At 57.6% G+C, this 19,153-nt stretch overlaps 1 protein-coding gene and 1 long non-coding RNA gene across 2 annotated transcripts; one reads left to right on the top strand and one right to left on the bottom strand.

Annotated features, from left to right (window-relative positions):
- Positions 1–9,345: 9,345 nt before the first annotated feature.
- LOC144381038 (uncharacterized) lies at positions 9,346–15,135 on the bottom strand. The gene is made up of 3 exons (XR_013445449.1): positions 14,826–15,135; positions 14,619–14,696; positions 9,346–12,586 (listed from the first exon to the last, which is right to left on the bottom strand). It is a non-coding gene; the product is annotated as an uncharacterized LOC144381038 (long non-coding RNA).
- Positions 15,136–15,297: 162 nt separating this feature from the next.
- Positions 15,298–17,391, top strand: LOC144381037 (carbonyl reductase [NADPH] 2-like). The gene is made up of 8 exons (XM_078066478.1): positions 15,298–15,349; positions 15,866–15,963; positions 16,073–16,227; positions 16,322–16,364; positions 16,444–16,543; positions 16,667–16,727; positions 17,083–17,204; positions 17,288–17,391. Exons 1-8 carry the CDS (start codon positions 15,298–15,300, stop codon positions 17,389–17,391), a joined length of 735 nt encoding a protein of 244 aa, XP_077922604.1.
- Positions 17,392–19,153: the final 1,762 nt, after the last annotated feature.

Genomic DNA, 19,153 nt, shown 5'->3' with positions numbered 1-19,153 from the left:
TGGCACAGGACCCAGGTCACTTGGGAGGGGTTCGTGGCAGGTTGCCAGGCACGGTCCCTGCTCAGGAGCTCCCCCCTCACACCCCCGGACGTGGAGCATGCAGCAGTCCCCCAAGACCGGGGCACTGGCTGAACCTCCCAGACCCCAGCCCACTCAGGCCACCTGCCTCTCCTGTGTGCACAGAGCATAGACCCAGGACAGCAACAGATTGGCCCAAATTGCCCCTCCCCTGGCTCCTGGAGCTCCAGGCTGGACCACCTCAGAGGCCCAGACCCCCCTCATCGGGTCAGGAGGAACAAATCGTCCCCGGACCCCCGGTGCCCTCCAAGGGGAGGTGGGACTGGCCAGCTTCCTGAGCTGCGTGGTCTGCCAGACCAGCTGGTGCCTTTGTTTTTCAGAGAAGAAAAAAAAGCCTGGAAAGAAACGCCAAAATGTTTAATTGTCTCTGAAAAATGCAAAAAATGGTAAAATGGATTTTTCTCTTTCCCCTTTACGGTATTTTACACATAACAAAGTATGTCTTATAATGGACATGCAGTAGATGTATCATCAGAAAAAGTTAAAATTTTGTAAATTAAGTTTAAAAATTCAATTGTGTGTCCTTGGACCTCCGTCTAACATTTTTTGAACGGGTATTTAATAAGCATCAGGACACCCCGTGTCACCGCGGGCTGGGCCCCAGGCTAGCGCTGGAGGGATGGTGACCCGCCGAGCAGGCCAGCTGCTGCAGGCTGGGGGGGGTGGTGTTTGGGGTGAACGGGAGCAGCTGCTGATGGGTGCGGGCTTTCCTGGGGCAATGAAACACCCTTGATCCCCATTGGAAGCTTGGGTATTTGCAAATTGGCCCACTTGATAACAGCTGTTTGTAATCCTAAGATAGTACTTACTTTCCTGGTCATTTGAAGACAGGTGAAGACTTGTGCATCCCCAGCTGAGGTGGAACTAGGCGAGGCCCTGCCTCAGAGCCCTGAGGATGAAGGTGGGGGGGGGATGGGGGGCAAATGGCTCCAGTTCTGGGGCCCGAGGCTCAGGTGCGAATCCCCACTCCTGGCAAGTTCACACAACACTTCTGAGCCTCGTTTTCTCTTTTGTCAAATAGAATCTGCCAGAATGAATTGTTTCTCGATTCCCAGGGTTCTTATCTACGTAAAGTGTGTGCGTGACGCCCGCGTGCATCTCGTCTAAGAGCAGTGGCTCAGCCTCAGCTAACTTGGTATTTGCGGTGACTTCGTCCCACCGTGAATAACAGGGATTAACCCTGTTCTGGGATCAGGTAGTCGTGGTGGTTACACAAGTCTGCGAATATAATAAAAACCACAGAACTGTACCCTTCAACTCCGTACACTTTTTGATGCAAATGATGTCTCAATAGAGACGTTGTTTAGAAAGTGAGCCACGATGAGATTCAGAATTGGAGCGGGCCCATATTTATTACATAATTTCAATGCATTAACAAAAAGCCTTCCCACAAAGAAATACCCAGGATCAGGTGGTTTCACTGGCAAATTCTGTCAAACATTCAAGGAAGGAGTAACATCAACATTACACAAAGCCTTCCCGAAAATAGGCTAGAAGACGACATTTTCCCTCATTTTGTGAGCCTAGTATAACTCTGGCACCAAACTCAGACAAATACATTACAAAAAAGTTGACCAGCTGAATCTAAACTTTATATGGACATGCTTAGCACGTGGGGTCTAAAGAGCAATCCTGGAAAAGAACGAAGCTGAAGGACCTCAAGACCTACCGTGGAGCGACAGTACGGAGAGAGCACGGCGCTGACGCACGCGCCACACAGAGGCCGAGGCCCCGGAGCAGAGCCCAGACACAGGGGCACACACGCACCGTCACAGGGGTCCCAGTAAAGTCCCCAGAGCAATCCAGTGGGGAAAAGTCTTTTCAACAAACACTGCCAGAATCAGTCTATGAATTAATTTGTTTTTACTTGGAAAAAAAAAAAAGCCAGCCCGGCGTGTTAGTCAGGATGGGCTTGGCGGTGGTGCAGGAAGGACTAAGTCCTAAACGTGCATTTGTTCACATGACACGGTGATTGCGTGGGTCAGGAACCCAGGGCGCTTCTACCTTTGGGGCCCACCATCTGTGGTTTCCAAGTCGCCCCGGCATCATCGGGTAAAACAGAGGCAGAAAGAAGTGTGATGAGCACCCGAGGCTCAGCACCCGAGCCCAGAAGGGACACAGAGTCCTCTTCCCACATTTCACTGGCTCGATGGGAGGGAAGCTGGGAAGTGTGGAGAAGCCCTTAGGTTTGGCGAGTACCCATGATGTGGGACACTGAGCAGACTGGACGGAGGGAGCAGAAGCCCCCGGGGCTCTGATGGTGTTCTGGCGGGGGGGCGGGGAGGGTGGCAGGGGGCTTCTTATGGAACACCTGTTACTTGTTATTACCAGACACACAAACTTCTATTTTCAGCCAGTGATAACCACCTTGTTCTCGGCCAAGTTTTCCTGATGGGGAATGTGAAGCCAGGCCTGCAGCGGTGAACAGTTCTGGGAGCAGAAGAAAGAAGGAGAAGGAATAGGGAAAAGGCAGGGTACAGAGGGCAGGCCCCTCAGCTCGCGGCTCCTGACATACACGGGGCGCGGGGGCAGCCGTCTTCTGTCTTCTCCGAGGAGGGGACGCCAGCACCACGTTTTGAAAGCTCAGTTGTGGGGAGTCACCGCGGTGAGGAGGGGTCTCCACGGGGTCCTGGCCTCCGTGCAGGGGTGCACCAGCTCGGGTTCCCGTGCCCTGCCCACAGCCACCATCTCCAGGTAGCTTCCCGGCACCTGTGCCGGTCCCGGGGCCCGCCCTGCTCCGCACCCCAGACCTCGTCGCCCCCTGGCCCGGCCGGTGGGCTTTCCTGAGCCTCAGTGACGTCCCTCCTCCCACCTGAGCCAGACCTCTGGCCCCACCAACCTCCTGGGGCCGCTTTCCCAGCTATGCTCTGGCCAAGGCCCTGGAAGGGTAGGCAGTTCTCTGAGGGGTTCATGTAAGAAGATTGAGGGGCACCTGGGGGCCCCAGGCGGGTAAGCGTCCAGGCCTTGATCTCAGCTTACGTCTTGATCCTTGGGGTCATGTGTTCAAGCCCCACGTTGGGCTCCATGCTGGGTGTGGAGCCTACTTTAAATAAAATAAAATAATAAATAAAATAAAAGCTTGAAGCCACACAGAGCGGCCTCGGGCCCCTAACCTGTCCCCATCTTCCCCCCAGCCCAGGAGAAAGGAGCAAAAACCCCAGAATGCACAGCGTTGGGAGGCCCCCCAGGCACCGCCCCCCCTCCTCTGAGGGCAGCTGTCCCTCCCGCCTCCCCCCCCCCCCCCGTCCCTTCTTCCTGCTCACCACCCTTCCTTTTCCTTCCCTTCCTTTCTTCTGTGTTTTTTCTTTCTTGGAAATTGTGCCAGGAATCACTTTCTCACTCCCCATTTGGGCCAGGCCGCCCCCCCTTTTTCATGCACTTGTTCCTTATAGCTCTGTCCTCTGCTCCCCACCCCTCCTGGAAGCCATTCATGTGTTTCGGGATATAATTGTGTGTTTGTATTCTTGTAAAGTGTGTGTCATTTTTTAAAAAGGTTTTATTTATTTGAGAGAGAGGAATATGTGCAGGAGCAGGGGGAGGGGCAGAGGCAGAAGCAGACCCCCGCTGAGCAGGGAGCCCCACGCAGGACTCGATCCCAGGACCCTGGGATCATGACCCGAGCCCCAGGCAGACGCTTCCCCGACGGAGCCACCCAGGGGCCCCAGTGTGCGTCATTTGGCACGCAGACATTCTTGTGCTCACTATCTGCATGGTGCGTCTTTTCCTTTCCATTTATTTGTAACGATCGCGAGGAGTCTGTAGACAGCATATGGTCTTGCTTTTATATTCGGGGTGATGATCTCTGCCTTGGACGTGTGTAGTCGGGTCAAGTTTGATGTAGTTACTGGTCTAGTTGGGTTCAAGTCCACCACTGGCAAGCAAATAGCTTTAGTGCTTTATTTCCTCATTTGGTTTCTCAGCCACATATCCAAAAAGTATTTCGTTGGCACTGCACGGTTAACAATATGCATCCTGAATTTATCAAAATTGGTTTGGGGTCAATATTAACCACTTCACAAATGTAGTAACTTTGCAAGAGTAGAATTTATTTTACCCTCATTCTCCTTTGGGCTGTTGTTTTACTTTTTACTTTTACATATGCCATTTCACAAGGATATTTTTTTAATATTTATTTATTTAAGTCATCTCTATACCCAATGTGGGGCTCAAACTCATGACCCTGAGATCAAGAGTCGCATTCATCCATCATGGCATCCATGGCATCAACATTCTCCTCCAACCAAGCCAGCCAGGCACCCCTTTTATTTTTTTTTTATTTTATTTTATTTTATTTTATTTTATTTTATTTTTAAGATTTTATTTATTTATTCATGAGAGACAGAGAGGCAGAGGCAGAGGAAGAAGCAGGCTTCCCGCTGAGCAGGGAGCCCGATGCGGGGCTCGATCCCAGGACCCTGGGATCATGAGCTGAGCAGAAGGCAGACGCCCAACGACTGAGCCACCCAGGCGCCCCTCACCCTCATTTTTTTAAGGTGTTATTTTTAAGTCATCTCTACACCCAACACGGAGCTCGAACTCACAACCCAGATCAAGAGTTGTGCACTCCACTGACTGAGCCCACCGGGCGACTCTTACCTCATTGCTGAGAGATATTTTTGCTGCATCTAGAATTTCTGGATTGACAGATTTTTTTTTCTTTTAGCACTTTGGAGATGTCATTTCACTGCCCCCTGGCCCCCTTGTTGGCTTATGAGGAGTCATCTTTCATGCTCCCAGTTCCCTCTGGGCAATGAGTGTTCCTTCTCTGGCCTCTTGCCACATCCTCCTTCTATCTTTGGTTTAATCAGATTGATAATGATGCACTTTGATGTCGTTCTTTTTATACTTACCCCGCTTGGGGTTCGGTGAGCTCTGGAGTCTATGTTGATTATTTTAATCAAATTTTGGGGAATTGGGGGCATTAGTTCTTCAGACATTCTTTGGTGCTATTCTCATTTTCTTCTTCTGGGAAGTCAATTACCTGCATGTTAGACCATTCATCTGACCCTCCCCTTATCCAGCGGGTCCTTGAGGGTCTATTCATTTTTATTTGGTCTTTTTGTTCTCTTTCTTCAGATTGGATCATTTCTACTGATCTGCCTTCAAGTTTAATGACTCTGTTTTCTGACACAATTTCCTGTTAAACCTACCCAGCGAATTTTCTTTTAGGTATTGTACTTTTAAAGTCACAATTTCCATTTGATTCTTTTTTATAGTTTCCATTTCTATGATAAAATTTTCTATCTGCTCATCAAAATGTTATTTTCCCTTAATTTTTTGAACACATTTATAATAGGTGCTTTAAAGTCTTGTTTGGCAAATCAGGATAATTTTTGTTTTAGTTGGCTGCTTTTTCCTTGACTATGGGCAATGTTTTCCTGTTTCTTTTCATTCCTAGAAAATTTTCATTGTGTACTGGACATTACAGATGATATGCCATAGAAAGTCTGGGTTTTGTTATCTTTCTCTGAAGAGTGTTGGTTTTTGTTTTGCAATTTAATTACTGACTAATCGTTTTGAACTTGTTTAGGTTTGGTTTTGTGCTTTATTGGGGTTATCTGGGGAAAACTCCTGGTGTTTCCCTGGGTCCTCTAACTTAGTGGGACTCAGCCTCCAAACTGTCTCCCCTGTATATTTTATTAGGGCTTTAGAGAGAGAAGAAAGAGTAAGCCTACCTTTAGTGGCCCCGACTCATAAGGAGGAGACTTTCCAGGTCATAGCTGGATGCCTAGGGCGTGAACTAGGTGTTGATGAGCTGTGTCCACGCTGGCTGGGCCAGAGCTCCCAGGTCCCCAGCACTACTACTGGTCTGTTCTGTCCTGAACCACTCTTGGGTGATCTCATCCTGCACGTGTTCAGCCCAATCCTCAGTCATGCACTAGAAAGGAACCAGACAGAGACCACACACAGACTTGTGGGCACAGCCTCCTCCCCTCCCTGAAGATTCCAGCCCCTTCAGTTGCCTCAAACCCTGATCTGCCTCCGCTGCTTGGCGGGACCACGTGTTCTGCTTGGATTCTGGCTCCCTGCCCCTCAGTGAACGTGTTATCCTAGGCAGAACATCTGTGGGTCTAACCTCAGGGGTTTCTATCCACCAAGGACGGAAGTCTTGTGCTGCCTATTATCCATTTCCAGGAAACAGTTACTGGGTATATTTCTCAAGCTCCATGGTTATTTACAGCGGGAATGCTAGTCCGGGAACCAGTTAAAACATCACCACTGGAAGCAAATGTGCATGATTTTTAGTCTATGGGGAGAGGGTGTTGTAAATCTCAGTCACTTGTTCCATTCGGATCCAAGGGCCAAGTTACAGTTGCTCCTGAGGAAGCACTAGCTGGTGGAAGGGTCTGGTGGGGTCTAAGGAGACAGAAATTCATCTTAGTTGGGCCAACTCCCCAGGGGGTGGTTGGCCTCCCCAGAGACACCGTAAGGGACGAGCCTCTCCCTGCATGGAGAGAGGCCGAGGGGTGTGAGGACCCCGTGACTTGGCCTACAGACAAGAAACCCCTAGAAACCTCACCCCCAGAAAGTGACCCTGGACCCAACAGCTGGGCCCTCAGCTTCCAGACTTACAGTGCATGGGGCCTTGTGCCTGTAGGCTGGGGTCCACTCCCAAAGGGTGTGGGGACAGGCATAGGGAGGCAGCTTGCAGGCAGGAAGCTTGATGCCCCGCCCCCTAATCCTGGGAGTAGCCCGGATGGCTTTTCCCAGGGGCATTGCCTCAGGCCACCTTGGGAAAGAGCTTACTAGGCTCTTGGCAAAGGAGATCTGCCGGCAGGCCCTCTCCCTACACGTTATCCATTCGTTATCACCCCATTACATTGGGAGCAGGGGCCTGACACCTTTTCCCACCAGAGAAGCTGTCAGCTGAGGGCAGGCTCAGTCCCAAGGACCCAGGAGCTTTCGGGAAGGGGCCCCTGCCCAATAACCCTGACATCCAAGGCCTCCCTGTCATTCTCCAAGCCCCGGTGCCTGGCTGTGAAAGAGTTGGCTTCTGAGAGGGCGGAGACCCACCCGAGGAGCAGGGGCCAGGGGCCTGCAGGAGATGGTGGAGGCCGGCAGGGTGGGAATTCCCTGAGAGGGACCGAAACCTCCGCTGTGGTTCTGGCCTCCACGCCCAGCCGGCTCAGCCAGTGCCGGGCGCAATCCCCTCCGCAGACATCCCGCACTCTCCTTCTGAGGCTGGGGGGGTGGGGGGGGGCAGCGGGGGGTAAGGACTGGCCACCGTGGTGAAGAAAAGAATCGACGAGGTGTGGAGGTGTGGTTTGCAGCTGACATGCCAACCGGGGCGGTGTGTCCCACGTGGCGAGACGAAGGCAGCATGCAGGGGCTGGCTCCCAGGTCCTCAAAGGAAACCTTGCAGGAACCCTTTCTCTGTGGTGCCCCCAGCCTGAACACCCGTCCACAGAGGGGGTGTTCGAAGCAGGAGAGGCCGGGCGTTGAGCCCACAGACACCCCCAGGGCAAAGCCCTCCCCAAACTGAACTCTTGGGATGGCCTGAGCCCTGGATCCCACTCCCGGGCGGGAGCACAGAGGCCCAGGGGCGAGATCTGACCTGGAGTGTCTCATGTGATTTTATCTATTCGTCAGAGAGAGAGAGAGAGAGAGAAAGCAAGCACAAGCAGGGGGAGGGGCAGAGGGAGGCGCAGTCCCTGCTGAGCAGGGAGCCCGATGCGGGACTCGATCCCAGGACACTGGGATCATGGACTGAGCCACCCAGACGTGCCAATAAATAAATAAAATCTTAAAAAAAAAAAAGAATGTGCCATTCATTCATTCATTCATTCATTCCTCACTCCCCAGACACAGTTGGAAGCGCACTCTCTGCCCAGCGCTGGGGGAACAGAGGCGGACAGCGCACCCTGCCCTCCCGGGGCTCAGGCTGTCGGGAGTCACAGAGCGGATGTGGTGGGGGTGGGGGCCACACCACAGGTGCAGGAGCCCAGAGGGGTGACCCTCAGAGAAGCTGACGTCCCAGCTCGGCTTCTTGGGCCCAGATGCCAAGACGGTGGGTGGAGCAAAGAGCCGAGCAGGCAGCGGCCAGCAGGGAGAGAGCCCGGGGCCTCTCCCGGCCGACAGGGCAGGAGCTGAGCAGGGCTGAGAGCCGGGCCGTGAGACTGCAGGTGACCTGGCCTTAGGGACAGGCAGATCCTCATGAAGTAGAACCAAGGGGGCCTGATGGGCAACAGGTGGCCAGTGGAGCACGAACAAAGGTCTGAACCAGTGCAGGCTCTGGGCTCTGGGTGGCACAGCAGACAGGTGCCACTCAGAGAGAAGCCACTTGCTCAGCATGGACAGCACCAGGGGCAGCCCCCCCCACACCCCTCGTGGCACCGAAGCGCCCTTGCTTGGGAGACGGGCTTGGTCTCCAGGCCCTATGGCCATGTGCCCTCCCCACCCCCCAGCCCCGCCTGGCCACCTTCTGCATGTGCACAGAATAGTCGTGGGATTGCGCCTGTCCGCACCTCCCAGTCACAGAATGTTCTAGGTGGTGTCAAGCCTTCCCAACTGAGGAACTGGCCAGCCCAGGCAGTGGGGTGGAATCTGGCCTGCGGGGGGCCCTCCTGCCCAGGCCTCCCTGAGGCCCCCATGCCCTTCCTGAGTGCAGCCTGGAGCCCAGGCTTTTCCAGTGGGTGCCCAGGGTCTGGCCGTTTGGTGAGGAGCCCCCTCCCCTCAGAGCCCACCTGTCCCTGGTCCCAGCCAGCTCTGACTTAGCTCCACCCCACCCTGCTCAAGTGTCCCCTTTGGGGCTTGTCCCTGGCCAGGTCCAGTTTTGGGCAGGTCTGCTCATGCGTGCTCTCCTTGCCCTGAAAAACAAGAAAAGCAAATAAAACCTCCCTCTCTCTTAAGGAGGAAACCTGAGAAGTTAGCTTGGAGGCTTGGGAAAGACCTTTGTTCAGGTGCAGCCCCTGGGTGCCCGAGGCCTCCCCCCACCCCCCCAGCACCTGCTGGTGTAGGATGCGACATCTGCCTCTTGCCATGACCAGGTTCCAGATGGCGCAGCTACTAGGGGGCGGAGCCTGCACCAGCCTGAGTCCCTGCACGGCTGGCCCCGAGCCCTAGTGGGAGTGGGAGAGAAGGCGTCCTTACACCAAGCCCCTGAGATCATGGGGCTTGTGAGTGCTGCATGGGTTTGGCCTGTGGCATGGGAGCTTAGCCAACGGCAGCCCCAGGGAGCATCCCCAGGAGACCACCCTCATCTCAGACACCAGGGGCAAGGTGAGGGGTCCCCAGGGCTACCCTCCTTGCAGACCAGCTGGCTACAAATTCAGGGGACCCCACAGACACCCTCAGTTTCCATAAGTCACTAGAATGATCCACAGAAGTCAAGAAGGTGCTATCCTTAGGATTACAGTTTTCTTACAGCAAATGGATACAGAAAATCACCAAAGGGAGAGACAGAGGGTGGCACCTGGGAGAGGCCAACTTGCCCACTGTCTCTCCCCTCCCGGAGTCCTGACCTGTGACAACACGCATGAAATATCCCCAACCAGCAAGCTTGCCTGAACCTTTGGTGTCCAGGAGTTTGGGGGGTTCTATCACCTACTGCCCCTGTGGCTGGCCGACCTTTAGACTCCAGGCCCCCCCAGAGATCAGGCCCGATACAACGTATCCCGAAACCGCCAGCATAAATCACACCTGAGACCACCCTGTGCCCAGGCCCCCAGGCGAGCCGACACACGCCTGTCAGGCGGGACATGGCAGGGGCCCGGAGATCCTGTCCCAGGAGCAGAGACAAGGGCCAGACCCCTCTGTAGTTAACTCTCCACTAAACACAGTCTAAGAGGGCTGGGGGTTCACCAAGCAAGCTGGTGCAATGCAGGTGAGCGCCTGCTCCTGGCCCCCCACCTTGGGTGGGGGGTCCCCGCACCGGCGGCCTGCCACAGCCTGGGTCACACCCTTCTTGTGGCCTGTTTCATGCCCCTTTCCGTGGTGGGTCTGCCACATGCATCCCAAGCCCAGAGCCCAAGCCGGCCTGCGGTGGTTACGCATGTCGTTCAGTGATCTTCCTCTCGGACACTGTGGTGAGCCCATGTCAGGGGCCCTGGGGCCGGTGCCAGGCACTTGGCAAGTCTTTGCTCCATCAGCCCTGATCTGGGCATGGAAGCCCCTTCACGGGCTGCCCTGGGGTGCAAGCGCCCTCACCCTCTTGCCTCAGCCGTCTCCCTGGGAAGGCAGCCTCCACGGCCTGCTGGAGCAAAGGGCAGAGGGCAGACCCTGGGGGCTGATTCAGGAGACTGAAGACCCCAGAATCTCAGGGGTAGAAAAGTCAGGAATGTAGACGTCAGAGCAAGTGCGTGTGCATGCGTGTGTGTGGTGTGTGCGTGCGTCTGTGGTGCATGGTGTGCCTGTGGGGGGGTCTGGGGGACATGCGTGAGGCTGTGGGAGGCCCCCGGGCTGCCCTGTCCCTCTGCCCTGTCTCCCGGCCCCTCGGGGGTCTGCCTGGCCTGCCCTGCATGTCGGCACCTCTGCTTGTCGGCAGGCCCTGTCCCTCGCCCGCGTGGCCTCTGGGTCCCAGCCTTGGAGAGGCTCTGGCAGCAGCTGGGACCCCACAGCAGGCTGGGCCCCGGGTCTGGCTGCTCCGGCTCTGCAGGCATGGTGGGCTGCATGTGCGTCCCCCCACCTGCAGCCGCTCCTCAGCATGGGCTCAGCGGGTGCAGCGGGCGCTTCTCCTGGCTGTAGAGACACAGGGGAAGGGGCGTTCCCAGCCCAAGGCCACGGGAGAACCTGAAAGTGTCCGCGGTCGTCCTCGAAGAGCGCTGACCCTCTGCAGACCCACACTCAGTCTCACCCGGAATGACGGTGCAAATGGACCCTCAGGCCCCAGGGACGCCTTGTGAAAGCGGCAGCACCAACTGCTAAAGCACGGGACGAGGAACTCTGGGGCGGGACAGAGGGACGCGCGCTTTGCAGCACCAAGTGTCCCAAGAGCCCAGCGTCCCTTTGCCCTTAGAACCCCTAGCGCCCCCCCACCCCGCCCTGCGGGTCGTGCAGCGGCCGCACGCCCTCCTACTGCACAGGCCCCGCGCCCCCGCGCGACGAGTCCGGGCAGGCCGGGGGGAAATCCCAAGCGTGAGTTTGGGAAGCGCTGGGCCGCGCACACACCAGAACAACTTCACACTTCTGCTGATTTGGGGCAACAGACCTGGGGAGGCATCTGCGTGGAATGGACACCGAGGGCGTGGGCGCAGCGTGGAAGGGACACACAGCTGCGTGGAGACGGACGTCCACAGGGCTCCCCAGCAGAGGCGGCCTCCTGCGAGGGCAGCGGCTGGTGGTGCCGCCCGAGTGCCTGCCCCGCAGGCTGGGGCCCGGACGCAAGGACAGCCGCACGAAACACCTGGAAACGCCGGGCTCCGTGGCGTGCTGGGCAGGAAGGAACCATGAGCGCAGAGAGGTTGGCACGTTCCCGTGAGACCCGCTCTCCCAGCCCGGAGAGCCCAGGGGGTGCACCCCTCAGCACCCCTTTTGAGAGAGAACTTCACGACGGGCCCTTCTCGGCAGCCAGAGAGTCTGGCGGGCACGGCTGCCGTAGAGCCGGGCTTCCTGAGTTCAGCAGGGGCACGGGATCCCGGGGTGGCACCCAATCCCCAGAGACGACCTGGTGGCGACTGTCACACGTGGCGGTGGTCAGAAGGCCCCAGGCCGAGGTCTTCCTGCAGCGGGCAAGGAGCCTGGGCTGTGGCGTGGTGCAAGGGGAACGGGGGACCGTGTGACCAGTTGCAGACAAGGGGTGTCGTCAGCTCCCCGTTACGCTTGCACGTCTGTGTGCATGCGGGCCCGTTCTGTCCTCTCCCCGCCGTTCCCGCCCCGCCGGCCGTAAGCCGAGCTGGCAGCGGCTGGGCTTCTGACCTCGGGCTCCGGCATCTAAGGGAGCGCGTGGCTGCTTGTGCCGTGGCTGAATGACGTCAGATTTTGCTCCTGGCTTTACTGGGAAGCTAAGTCCGACGCACTGTGGCGGGTTGGCACCGGGTGGACGGACGCCGCACACGGCGGACCCAAGCCACAGGGGACGTCTCGCCCGCGGTTCGGAGGACAGACATGAAGCAGAAGGACAATGCGGTGCCTGAGGTGGTCACAGCTGACATCCCTCCATCAGAGCTAACATCACCGGCGGTGAGACGAGCTGACGGTGTGCTGAGACACGGCGTCCTTCCCTGGCGCCCCTGACAGAGACATGCAGCCCCTCACCACGAGGGAACACTGCGCAAGGCCCAGCTGACAGGCGTTCTACAAAAGAACTGACCTCCAGGCTCCAGAAATGCCAAGGTCATAAAGGTCAAGGAAAGACTGAGGAGTGTTCTGGGGAGAGGGAGACGAGAGAGACGGGCCATCCCAAACCACAGGTGAGCCTGGACTGGACCCTTTCGCTACCTGTTCAGGCAAGAGGAGTGAGTGACCTGCAGGGATGCGCCGAGCCGTGGACAGTCCTCCCAGGACGCTGTGGGGGCAGGGTCTCAGGCCACGTGCTCTCACTGCAAACACAAAGCAACTGGACGCCAGGAACCTGGGGAGGTGATGGATGTGTTTATGACCTTGATTGTAGGGATGGTTTCACAGGGGTTTCCCTACGCCCTAACTCCTCCAATTGTATACATTTAATCTGTGCAGTTCAGTGTTGCTAAAAAGAAAACCACAGGCCCAGGGGCACCTGGGTGGCTCAGTTGGTGAAACATCTGCCTTTGGCTCAGGTCATGATCCTGGGGTCCTGGGATCGAGTCCCACATCGGGCTCCCTGCTCTGTGGGGAGCCTGTTTCTCCCTCTGCTTGTGCGCTCTCTCTCTGACGAATAAATAAATAAAATCTTAAAAAAGAATGAAAGAAAGAAAGAACAAAAGGAAGGAAGGAAGGAAGAAAGAAAAAGAAAACCAGAGGCCCAGGGGCGCCTGGGTGGCTCAGTCGTTAAGCGTCTGCCTTCGGCTCAGGTCATGATCCCAGGGTCCTGGGATCGAGCCCCACATCCTGCTCCGCGGGAAGCCTGCTTCTCCCTCTCCCACTCCCCCTGCTTGTGTTCCCTCTCTCGCTATGTCTCTCTCTGTCAAATAAATAAATGAAATCTTTAAAAAAAAGAAAAAAAGGAAACCAGAGGCCCAAACTGTAGTCACTCATATCAGGGACCTTTGAACCAGTCAACCTGGCAATGTCCCAGTCAGCACTCGGAAGTGTCTATTCCCCTTAGGAGAGCCACCTTGCCTGGAGCAAGTCATCCTTTGCTAATAATTTCCTTTTTCCTAGTCCCTCTCTTCCTTTAAAAACCTCTCCTTTTCTGCCGCTCAATGGAGTTCCTCTCTACTTGCTAGATGGGAAGATGCCTAATCCACAAATTGATTGAAAAAGCCAATTAGATCTTTAAAATTTACTCAGTTGAATGTTTGTTGACAGTGTCTATCAATTATACCTCGATGAAACCGTTCTTTTTAAAAAGAACATCATTGGGAAAATTTATGAGACCTGAATGGGAGCTGAGGACACATGGTGGGGATTCGTGGTGTTAGTCTCCTGGCTAGTGTGTGTGCGTGCATGTGCATGCGTGTGCATGTGCACACGCGTGTGTGTGTGCACGTGGGCTTGTGCAGGATAATGTCTGTGTTTGAAGGAAGCAGACATGAGGCTACTTGGGGGTGATGGGTGCTAGTTTTACTCTCAAATGGCGCAGTGGGGAAGTTTGTAGCATCCTTGCAATTCCGAATTATTTCAAAATAAGAATTATCTGTAGCATTTGAACTGTGTCTGGAACACGGTGGCGGCCTTGGAGGGATGGAGCACACGGTGTGGTGCTTTGATTTGGGGTGTGGTGGGTTAATGGAAGCAGGGAGGCGTTTTTAACCTGTGGGTGTTTGGGAGAACACTCCCCAGAGGGCCTTCTGTGAGATCAGGCAAGGGCGGGCGGGGGGGGGGGGGGGCTTGGGGCTGGAAGCCAGCTGCCAGGGCTCTGGGAGGGGTGGGAGCAGGTGTACTCCATCCTGGGGATCTTGGATGAGACCTGCGGGTCCCATTGTAAACGAGGGCTCAGCCCTACGCCGCCCCAACGTGCTTCCCAGACAGGGCTCCAGCACGCGTTCTGGGGGCCTCGCTGTGCACAGGACTGTTCCGCCCCCCCAGCCGGCACCCTGAGTCCCTCTTGGGAAAGGATTTCTAACAAGTGTCTGGGAAGAAAGCCAGATTGCATGTGCTGTGCCATGCCCAGGGCAAGGATTTCCTCCATTTTACTCCCTGATGATTCACGAGGTCAAGGACATGCCCAGAGGGCAAGCCCACCTGGGCCTCCGGGAGCCGAGGAGGTGTCAGAGAGGCAGGATGCGCTTTAGGACAGGAGCCTCTCTTCCCGGGACCACACCTGGGGTCCGGCCAGGCCTGAGTGAGGGAGAGGCGGCAAGGGCCCCCTGTGTGTCAGGGTCACACCTGGAGGGCCTGGTGGAGGGGTCATGTGCCTGAACTCCGGACCTCTGGACAGTGGCTTTGGTCCTGCGAGGCCTGTGATACAGGACTGGAAGGCACTCGGGACATCCCCTTGGACTCATCCCCAGGAGCAGACTCACCATCAGAATCCACGGGCATCAGTGGCACGAAGGAGAAGTCCACAGTGAGTCCTTTGCCACTGCGAAGAGTCCACCGATCTGTGCTGAGATGAAGTTCCAAAAGGGGGAGGGAAGGGAACCAAAAGGGGACAGCTGGGGAAGGAGAGGACCCCCCCCACCCCAGAGCCACCCCTGAGAGGGAATGAGGGCATCTCAGGGCAGCCACACCTGTGGACAGGGCTGAGCACCGTGCTTGGATGCCCGAGGGACAGGAGTCCTAGGCTGGCCAGGGCACGTGAGGAAGACTCTGGAGCTGCCGTGGTCCCCAGACTGGGGCCATGGTGGAGTAAGGTCAGCGGGGTGGGAGACCAGCCTCAAGCCCAGTGTGTCTTTGCTATCATGCAGGGTCCAGCTCCAGGCCATCTGTCCCCAGCCAGCCAAGAAGCGGCATGCCCCCCAGTCCAGGGTTTATTTTTATTTCCTTTTCCAAAATTCAGGGTGGAATTTTTGGCCAGCACCTTTGGGTTGTGGTGAGGAGGGTAGCAGATCCCTGTGAACAAGGAAACAGAAGCTGCCGTGATGCCCCACCCCTGCCCTGTGCCCCCAGCCTCCCTTCCTCGACGCCCCCAGAACAGCCTGCCCTGGGCCTTTAAAACCTCCGTGCCCTCCTCTTCCACTGGACAGAGGCTCACAGTCAGCCATGCAGCTGAATTCCAGTGGCCTGCAGGCCCTGGTGGCAGGGGCAGGGAAAGGTGGGTGCGAGCAGGGCAGCTGAGGGTGTGGGAGGGGCCGAGGTGGAGAGTAAGGTGGGGCCCGAAGCCTCACAGGCCTGTGTTGGGGTCTGTGAGTCCCTCCATGCACATCACAGACCACCCCGCCAGCAATTATCCCCTCACTGCACCCCCGACAGCCCCTGGACCTAAGCCCAGGCTGATGTCCACCACCCAGCAGGCTGCACTGGGACAGGACATTGGCCACTCCCTGGGCAGTGCAAGACCCCCTGCCCCCAGACGGTGGCCCTCAGGTTCAGAGATCCAGCCAGGGCCTCTTCCCTGGGCCCAGGGGGAAGGAGCTACTCTCTGGGGGCCTCCCTTGGCCAGATCCTGGCTGGCCAAGCCTCTGACTCAGACCACCACTTACCCCCTGGTGTCCATTCTCTGCCCAGCACCCTCTCACTGCTCTTTCCCGAGCAGAAGGGGATGCAGCCTCGGTCCTCAGCCTTGACCCAGATGTACTGGGCCATCTGCTCACCCGGTGCACCCCTGCAGGGATCGGGAGAGACACTGTGAAGGCCCTGCATGCCCTGGGAGCCGGAGTGATAGCCGTGAGCCGCACCAACACTGACCTGGTCAGCCTCTCCAAGGAGGTGGGGCACGCAGCCCTGCTGTGGCCCAAGCCTGCCCCCCACACCCTCTGGGTGCCTCATGAGCCTGCTGGGAGTACCTCCTTGATCACTGACCAATGCCTCTCCACAGTGCCCCGGGATAGAGACCGTGTGTGTGGACTGGGGTGACTGGGAGGCCACAGAGCAGGCACTGGGCAATGTGGGCCCTGTGGATCTGCTGGTGAACAACGTTGCCATGCTGCTGAAGCAGCCCTTCCTGGAGGCCACCAAAGAGGTCTTCGAAAGGTGGGGAGCAGGAGAGCAAGTAGACTGGGGAGGGGTTGCTGAGGACGTGGGGCAGATGTGGCCACGGACCATCTGATTGTCTGCCTTCCCCCAGGACCTTCAATGTGAACCTGCGCTCCATGATCCAGGTATCCCAGGTGAGGCAGTGGGAGGCAGTGATGACAAGGCCCAGGTGGGAGTGCGGTGGAGTCAGGCTGCCCCTCTCTTGGCTTCTAGATCGTGGCCCAGGGCATGATCCACCAAGGAGTGCCTGGCTCCATGGTCAGTGTCTCCAGCATGGTGGCCCATGTCTCCTTTCCCAACCTAGCTGTCTACAGCGAGTCCCTCTGCCAGCCTGCACCACCCATTCCATGCAGGAGATGCTGGGCTCCGGGGCTTAGCCTCTGTGCAAAGGAGGCTGAATCCCTAAGGGGTCCTCAGGGCTGTCTGCCCTCCACAGGCTGCACCAAAGGCACAATGACCATACTCACCAAAGTCATGGCCGCAGAGCTGGGTCCCCAGCCAGCCAAGAAGCGGCATGCCCCCCAGTCCAGGGTTTATTTTTATTTCCTTTTCCAAAATTCGGGGTGGAATTTTTGGCCAGCACCTTTGGGTTGTGGTGAGGAGGGTCACCTGTTCCCTGGGGAACAGGGGTGGGGGTCACAGAAGGTGGGGTGCAGGCAGGGCTTGGGGCTGGCAATGGTAACGGGCAGCAGAGGGCATGGGAGAGGCCTGAGGATTACCCAAGGCTCTGGGCAGTGGGGTCAGTGATGGACCGAACACAGAAAGCAAGTTCTGCAGGTGTGTGGGGGGGTGCGCAGAGGCTGTGGGGGCGGGGCTCATATACCTGCTGAGGCCCACTTCGACCCCTGGGCCCTGGATCCGGGTAAACTCCGTGAACCCCAAGGTGGTGCCGACGGCCATGAGCCAGAAGGTCTTGACGGACCCCGAGTTAGCCCGGAAGCTGAAGGAGCGGCACCCGCTGCAGAAGTTTGCAGGTCAGCGGGGCTGCGGGGAGCGGCCGGGGCGCGCCGCTCTGACCCCGCCTCCCCCCCCGCCTGGCCCCCGCCGCTCCCCGCAGAGATGGAGGACGTGGTCAACAGCATCCTCTTCCTGCTCAGCGACCGCAGCGCCCCCACCAGCGGCTCGGGCATCCTCGTGGACGCCGGGTACCTGGCCTCCTAGAGCGTCCCGCGCTGGCGAGCCCGGGGGGTGGGGGAGAGGGGCGGTGCTCGGCCCACCGGGCCCCGCCCCACGCCCGGACCACGCCTCCACCCCAACATCCGGCTCCGCCCAACGCCCGGCCACGCCTTCACGCCCGAGGCCCCTTCACCCTGCCGGCCGCACCAGCCACTCTCCCGTCCAGACTCCGTATCTGGTCACGCTCCCCATCCGCACCCGCGCTGCCGGGAAACCCCCTGTCGCCGCCCCCCAACTGTGTCCTCCGCTGTGCTGGTTGGATTTGCCTAAATAAATGGCGGCCATTCTCCTGGATCCAGTGCGTGCCATGGTTTTGGAGGGGTAGCCGCGAGGCCGGGGAGGGGAAATCAGGGATGGGGGGCACACATTTCACTTTCCATGAAGTGAGGGGGCAGATCCTAGAGCCAGCCGGACTCCACCGCCGACCCTGGCTTGTGGCTGAAGGGCAGCGACTTGTTTACACAGAGGAGATTCTTGTTGTCCGTGCCCCTCCCCCAAGAGGCCAGAGGCCGGAGGGCAGCCTACAGCCACCTTCCCTCCCTGAAGGCTCTGGCCCCGCCCTTCAGCCCCGCCCCGCAGCTGCGACCACCGCGGGTCAGAGAGGTTAGGGGTCTGGGGTCTGGACTAACGTGGGCCATCCCTCGGGAAGATGGGGCGGAGCTCTCAGCCCGGCGGTGAGGGGGCGGGGTGCTGGACCAATCGAGTTTATCCAGCCCAATGGGATCCAGTTCCACCTCCAGGCACACCTCCCTCACAAGAGCACTCCCGGGAAGGCGGCCCGAGCTGGGCAGGGGTCCGCAGCTGCTGCCCTGCTTGTGTCTGGCCCGAGACCAGACACAGGAGCTCTGCGGGTCCTGCGGGCTCAGCTGCGACCGTCCCAGCCGAGTCCCCACAGGGCACCTGGGGGGTGATGAGGCCTGAGGTGGTCACTCAGCTAGACTGGAAAAGCCTCCAACCCTGAGCAAGGACGCAAGGGATGAGGGGCTGGGGTGGGGTCCTACAGGCAATGGTTCCCCTGGGCTGGGAGAGCACAGGGTGGGGGTGGGGAGAGCTGAGGGCATTTCCGGCCAACCTGCAGGGCCTCCCACAGCAAGGTTGTGCCAGAGCTGGCCCACTGAGGATCCCGGGACAGGTTAGAGAATTTGGACACTGTTCTGGGGGCAAAGGAAAGCCACAGAAGGGATCTAAGCAGACGTGCCTTTCAGGAAGGACTTTCAGGTGGGGGGCTACTCTTCCCTTGGCCTCTGGCAGGCGGAGGGCAGGGTTTCAGCGGCAGCCAGGGGGTGGGCACTTCAGGACCAGGCTTGGTGGGAAGGACTCACTTGGCTGTTCTCCAGGGGCTTCTCAGATCTGTGCTTCGGGCTGCCCTGGGTACCCTCTCCTCCAGCCAGTCCACTCCTCCGGGCCCAAAGCCCCAGTGACCCAGAGGCCCTGCAACCACCGATTCCCTACTCTTGGCCATAGAAGGTACTCCAGGCAGTTCTAGGCTTTCTCACCATGACCCACTAAACAAATCAGCTTTTATGGGGGCAGTGCACACATCTACCTCATATATATCAGTGAATGACCCCAAAGCCTCAGGAAGCAATGCTTGCCCTTGCTGGCCACTGTGCACCTCGATGACCCCAATCTCTTCTTATCCTACTCGAGTTTCGTAAAGTGCCGGTGGTCTCAAGTGGGCGGGCCTGGATGATACTGGGGTTCAGCTCCCTTCAAGGTTAAAGTGGACCTTTGTGGCATTGGCTTC

The sequence above is a fragment of the Halichoerus grypus genome, chromosome 2 (genome assembly GCF_964656455.1).
Source record: "Halichoerus grypus chromosome 2, mHalGry1.hap1.1, whole genome shotgun sequence".
NCBI classification, from domain to species: Eukaryota; Metazoa; Chordata; class Mammalia; order Carnivora; family Phocidae; genus Halichoerus; species Halichoerus grypus.
The sequence above is the reverse complement of the archived record's forward strand: the minus strand, read 5'-3'. Positions and strand labels throughout refer to the sequence as shown.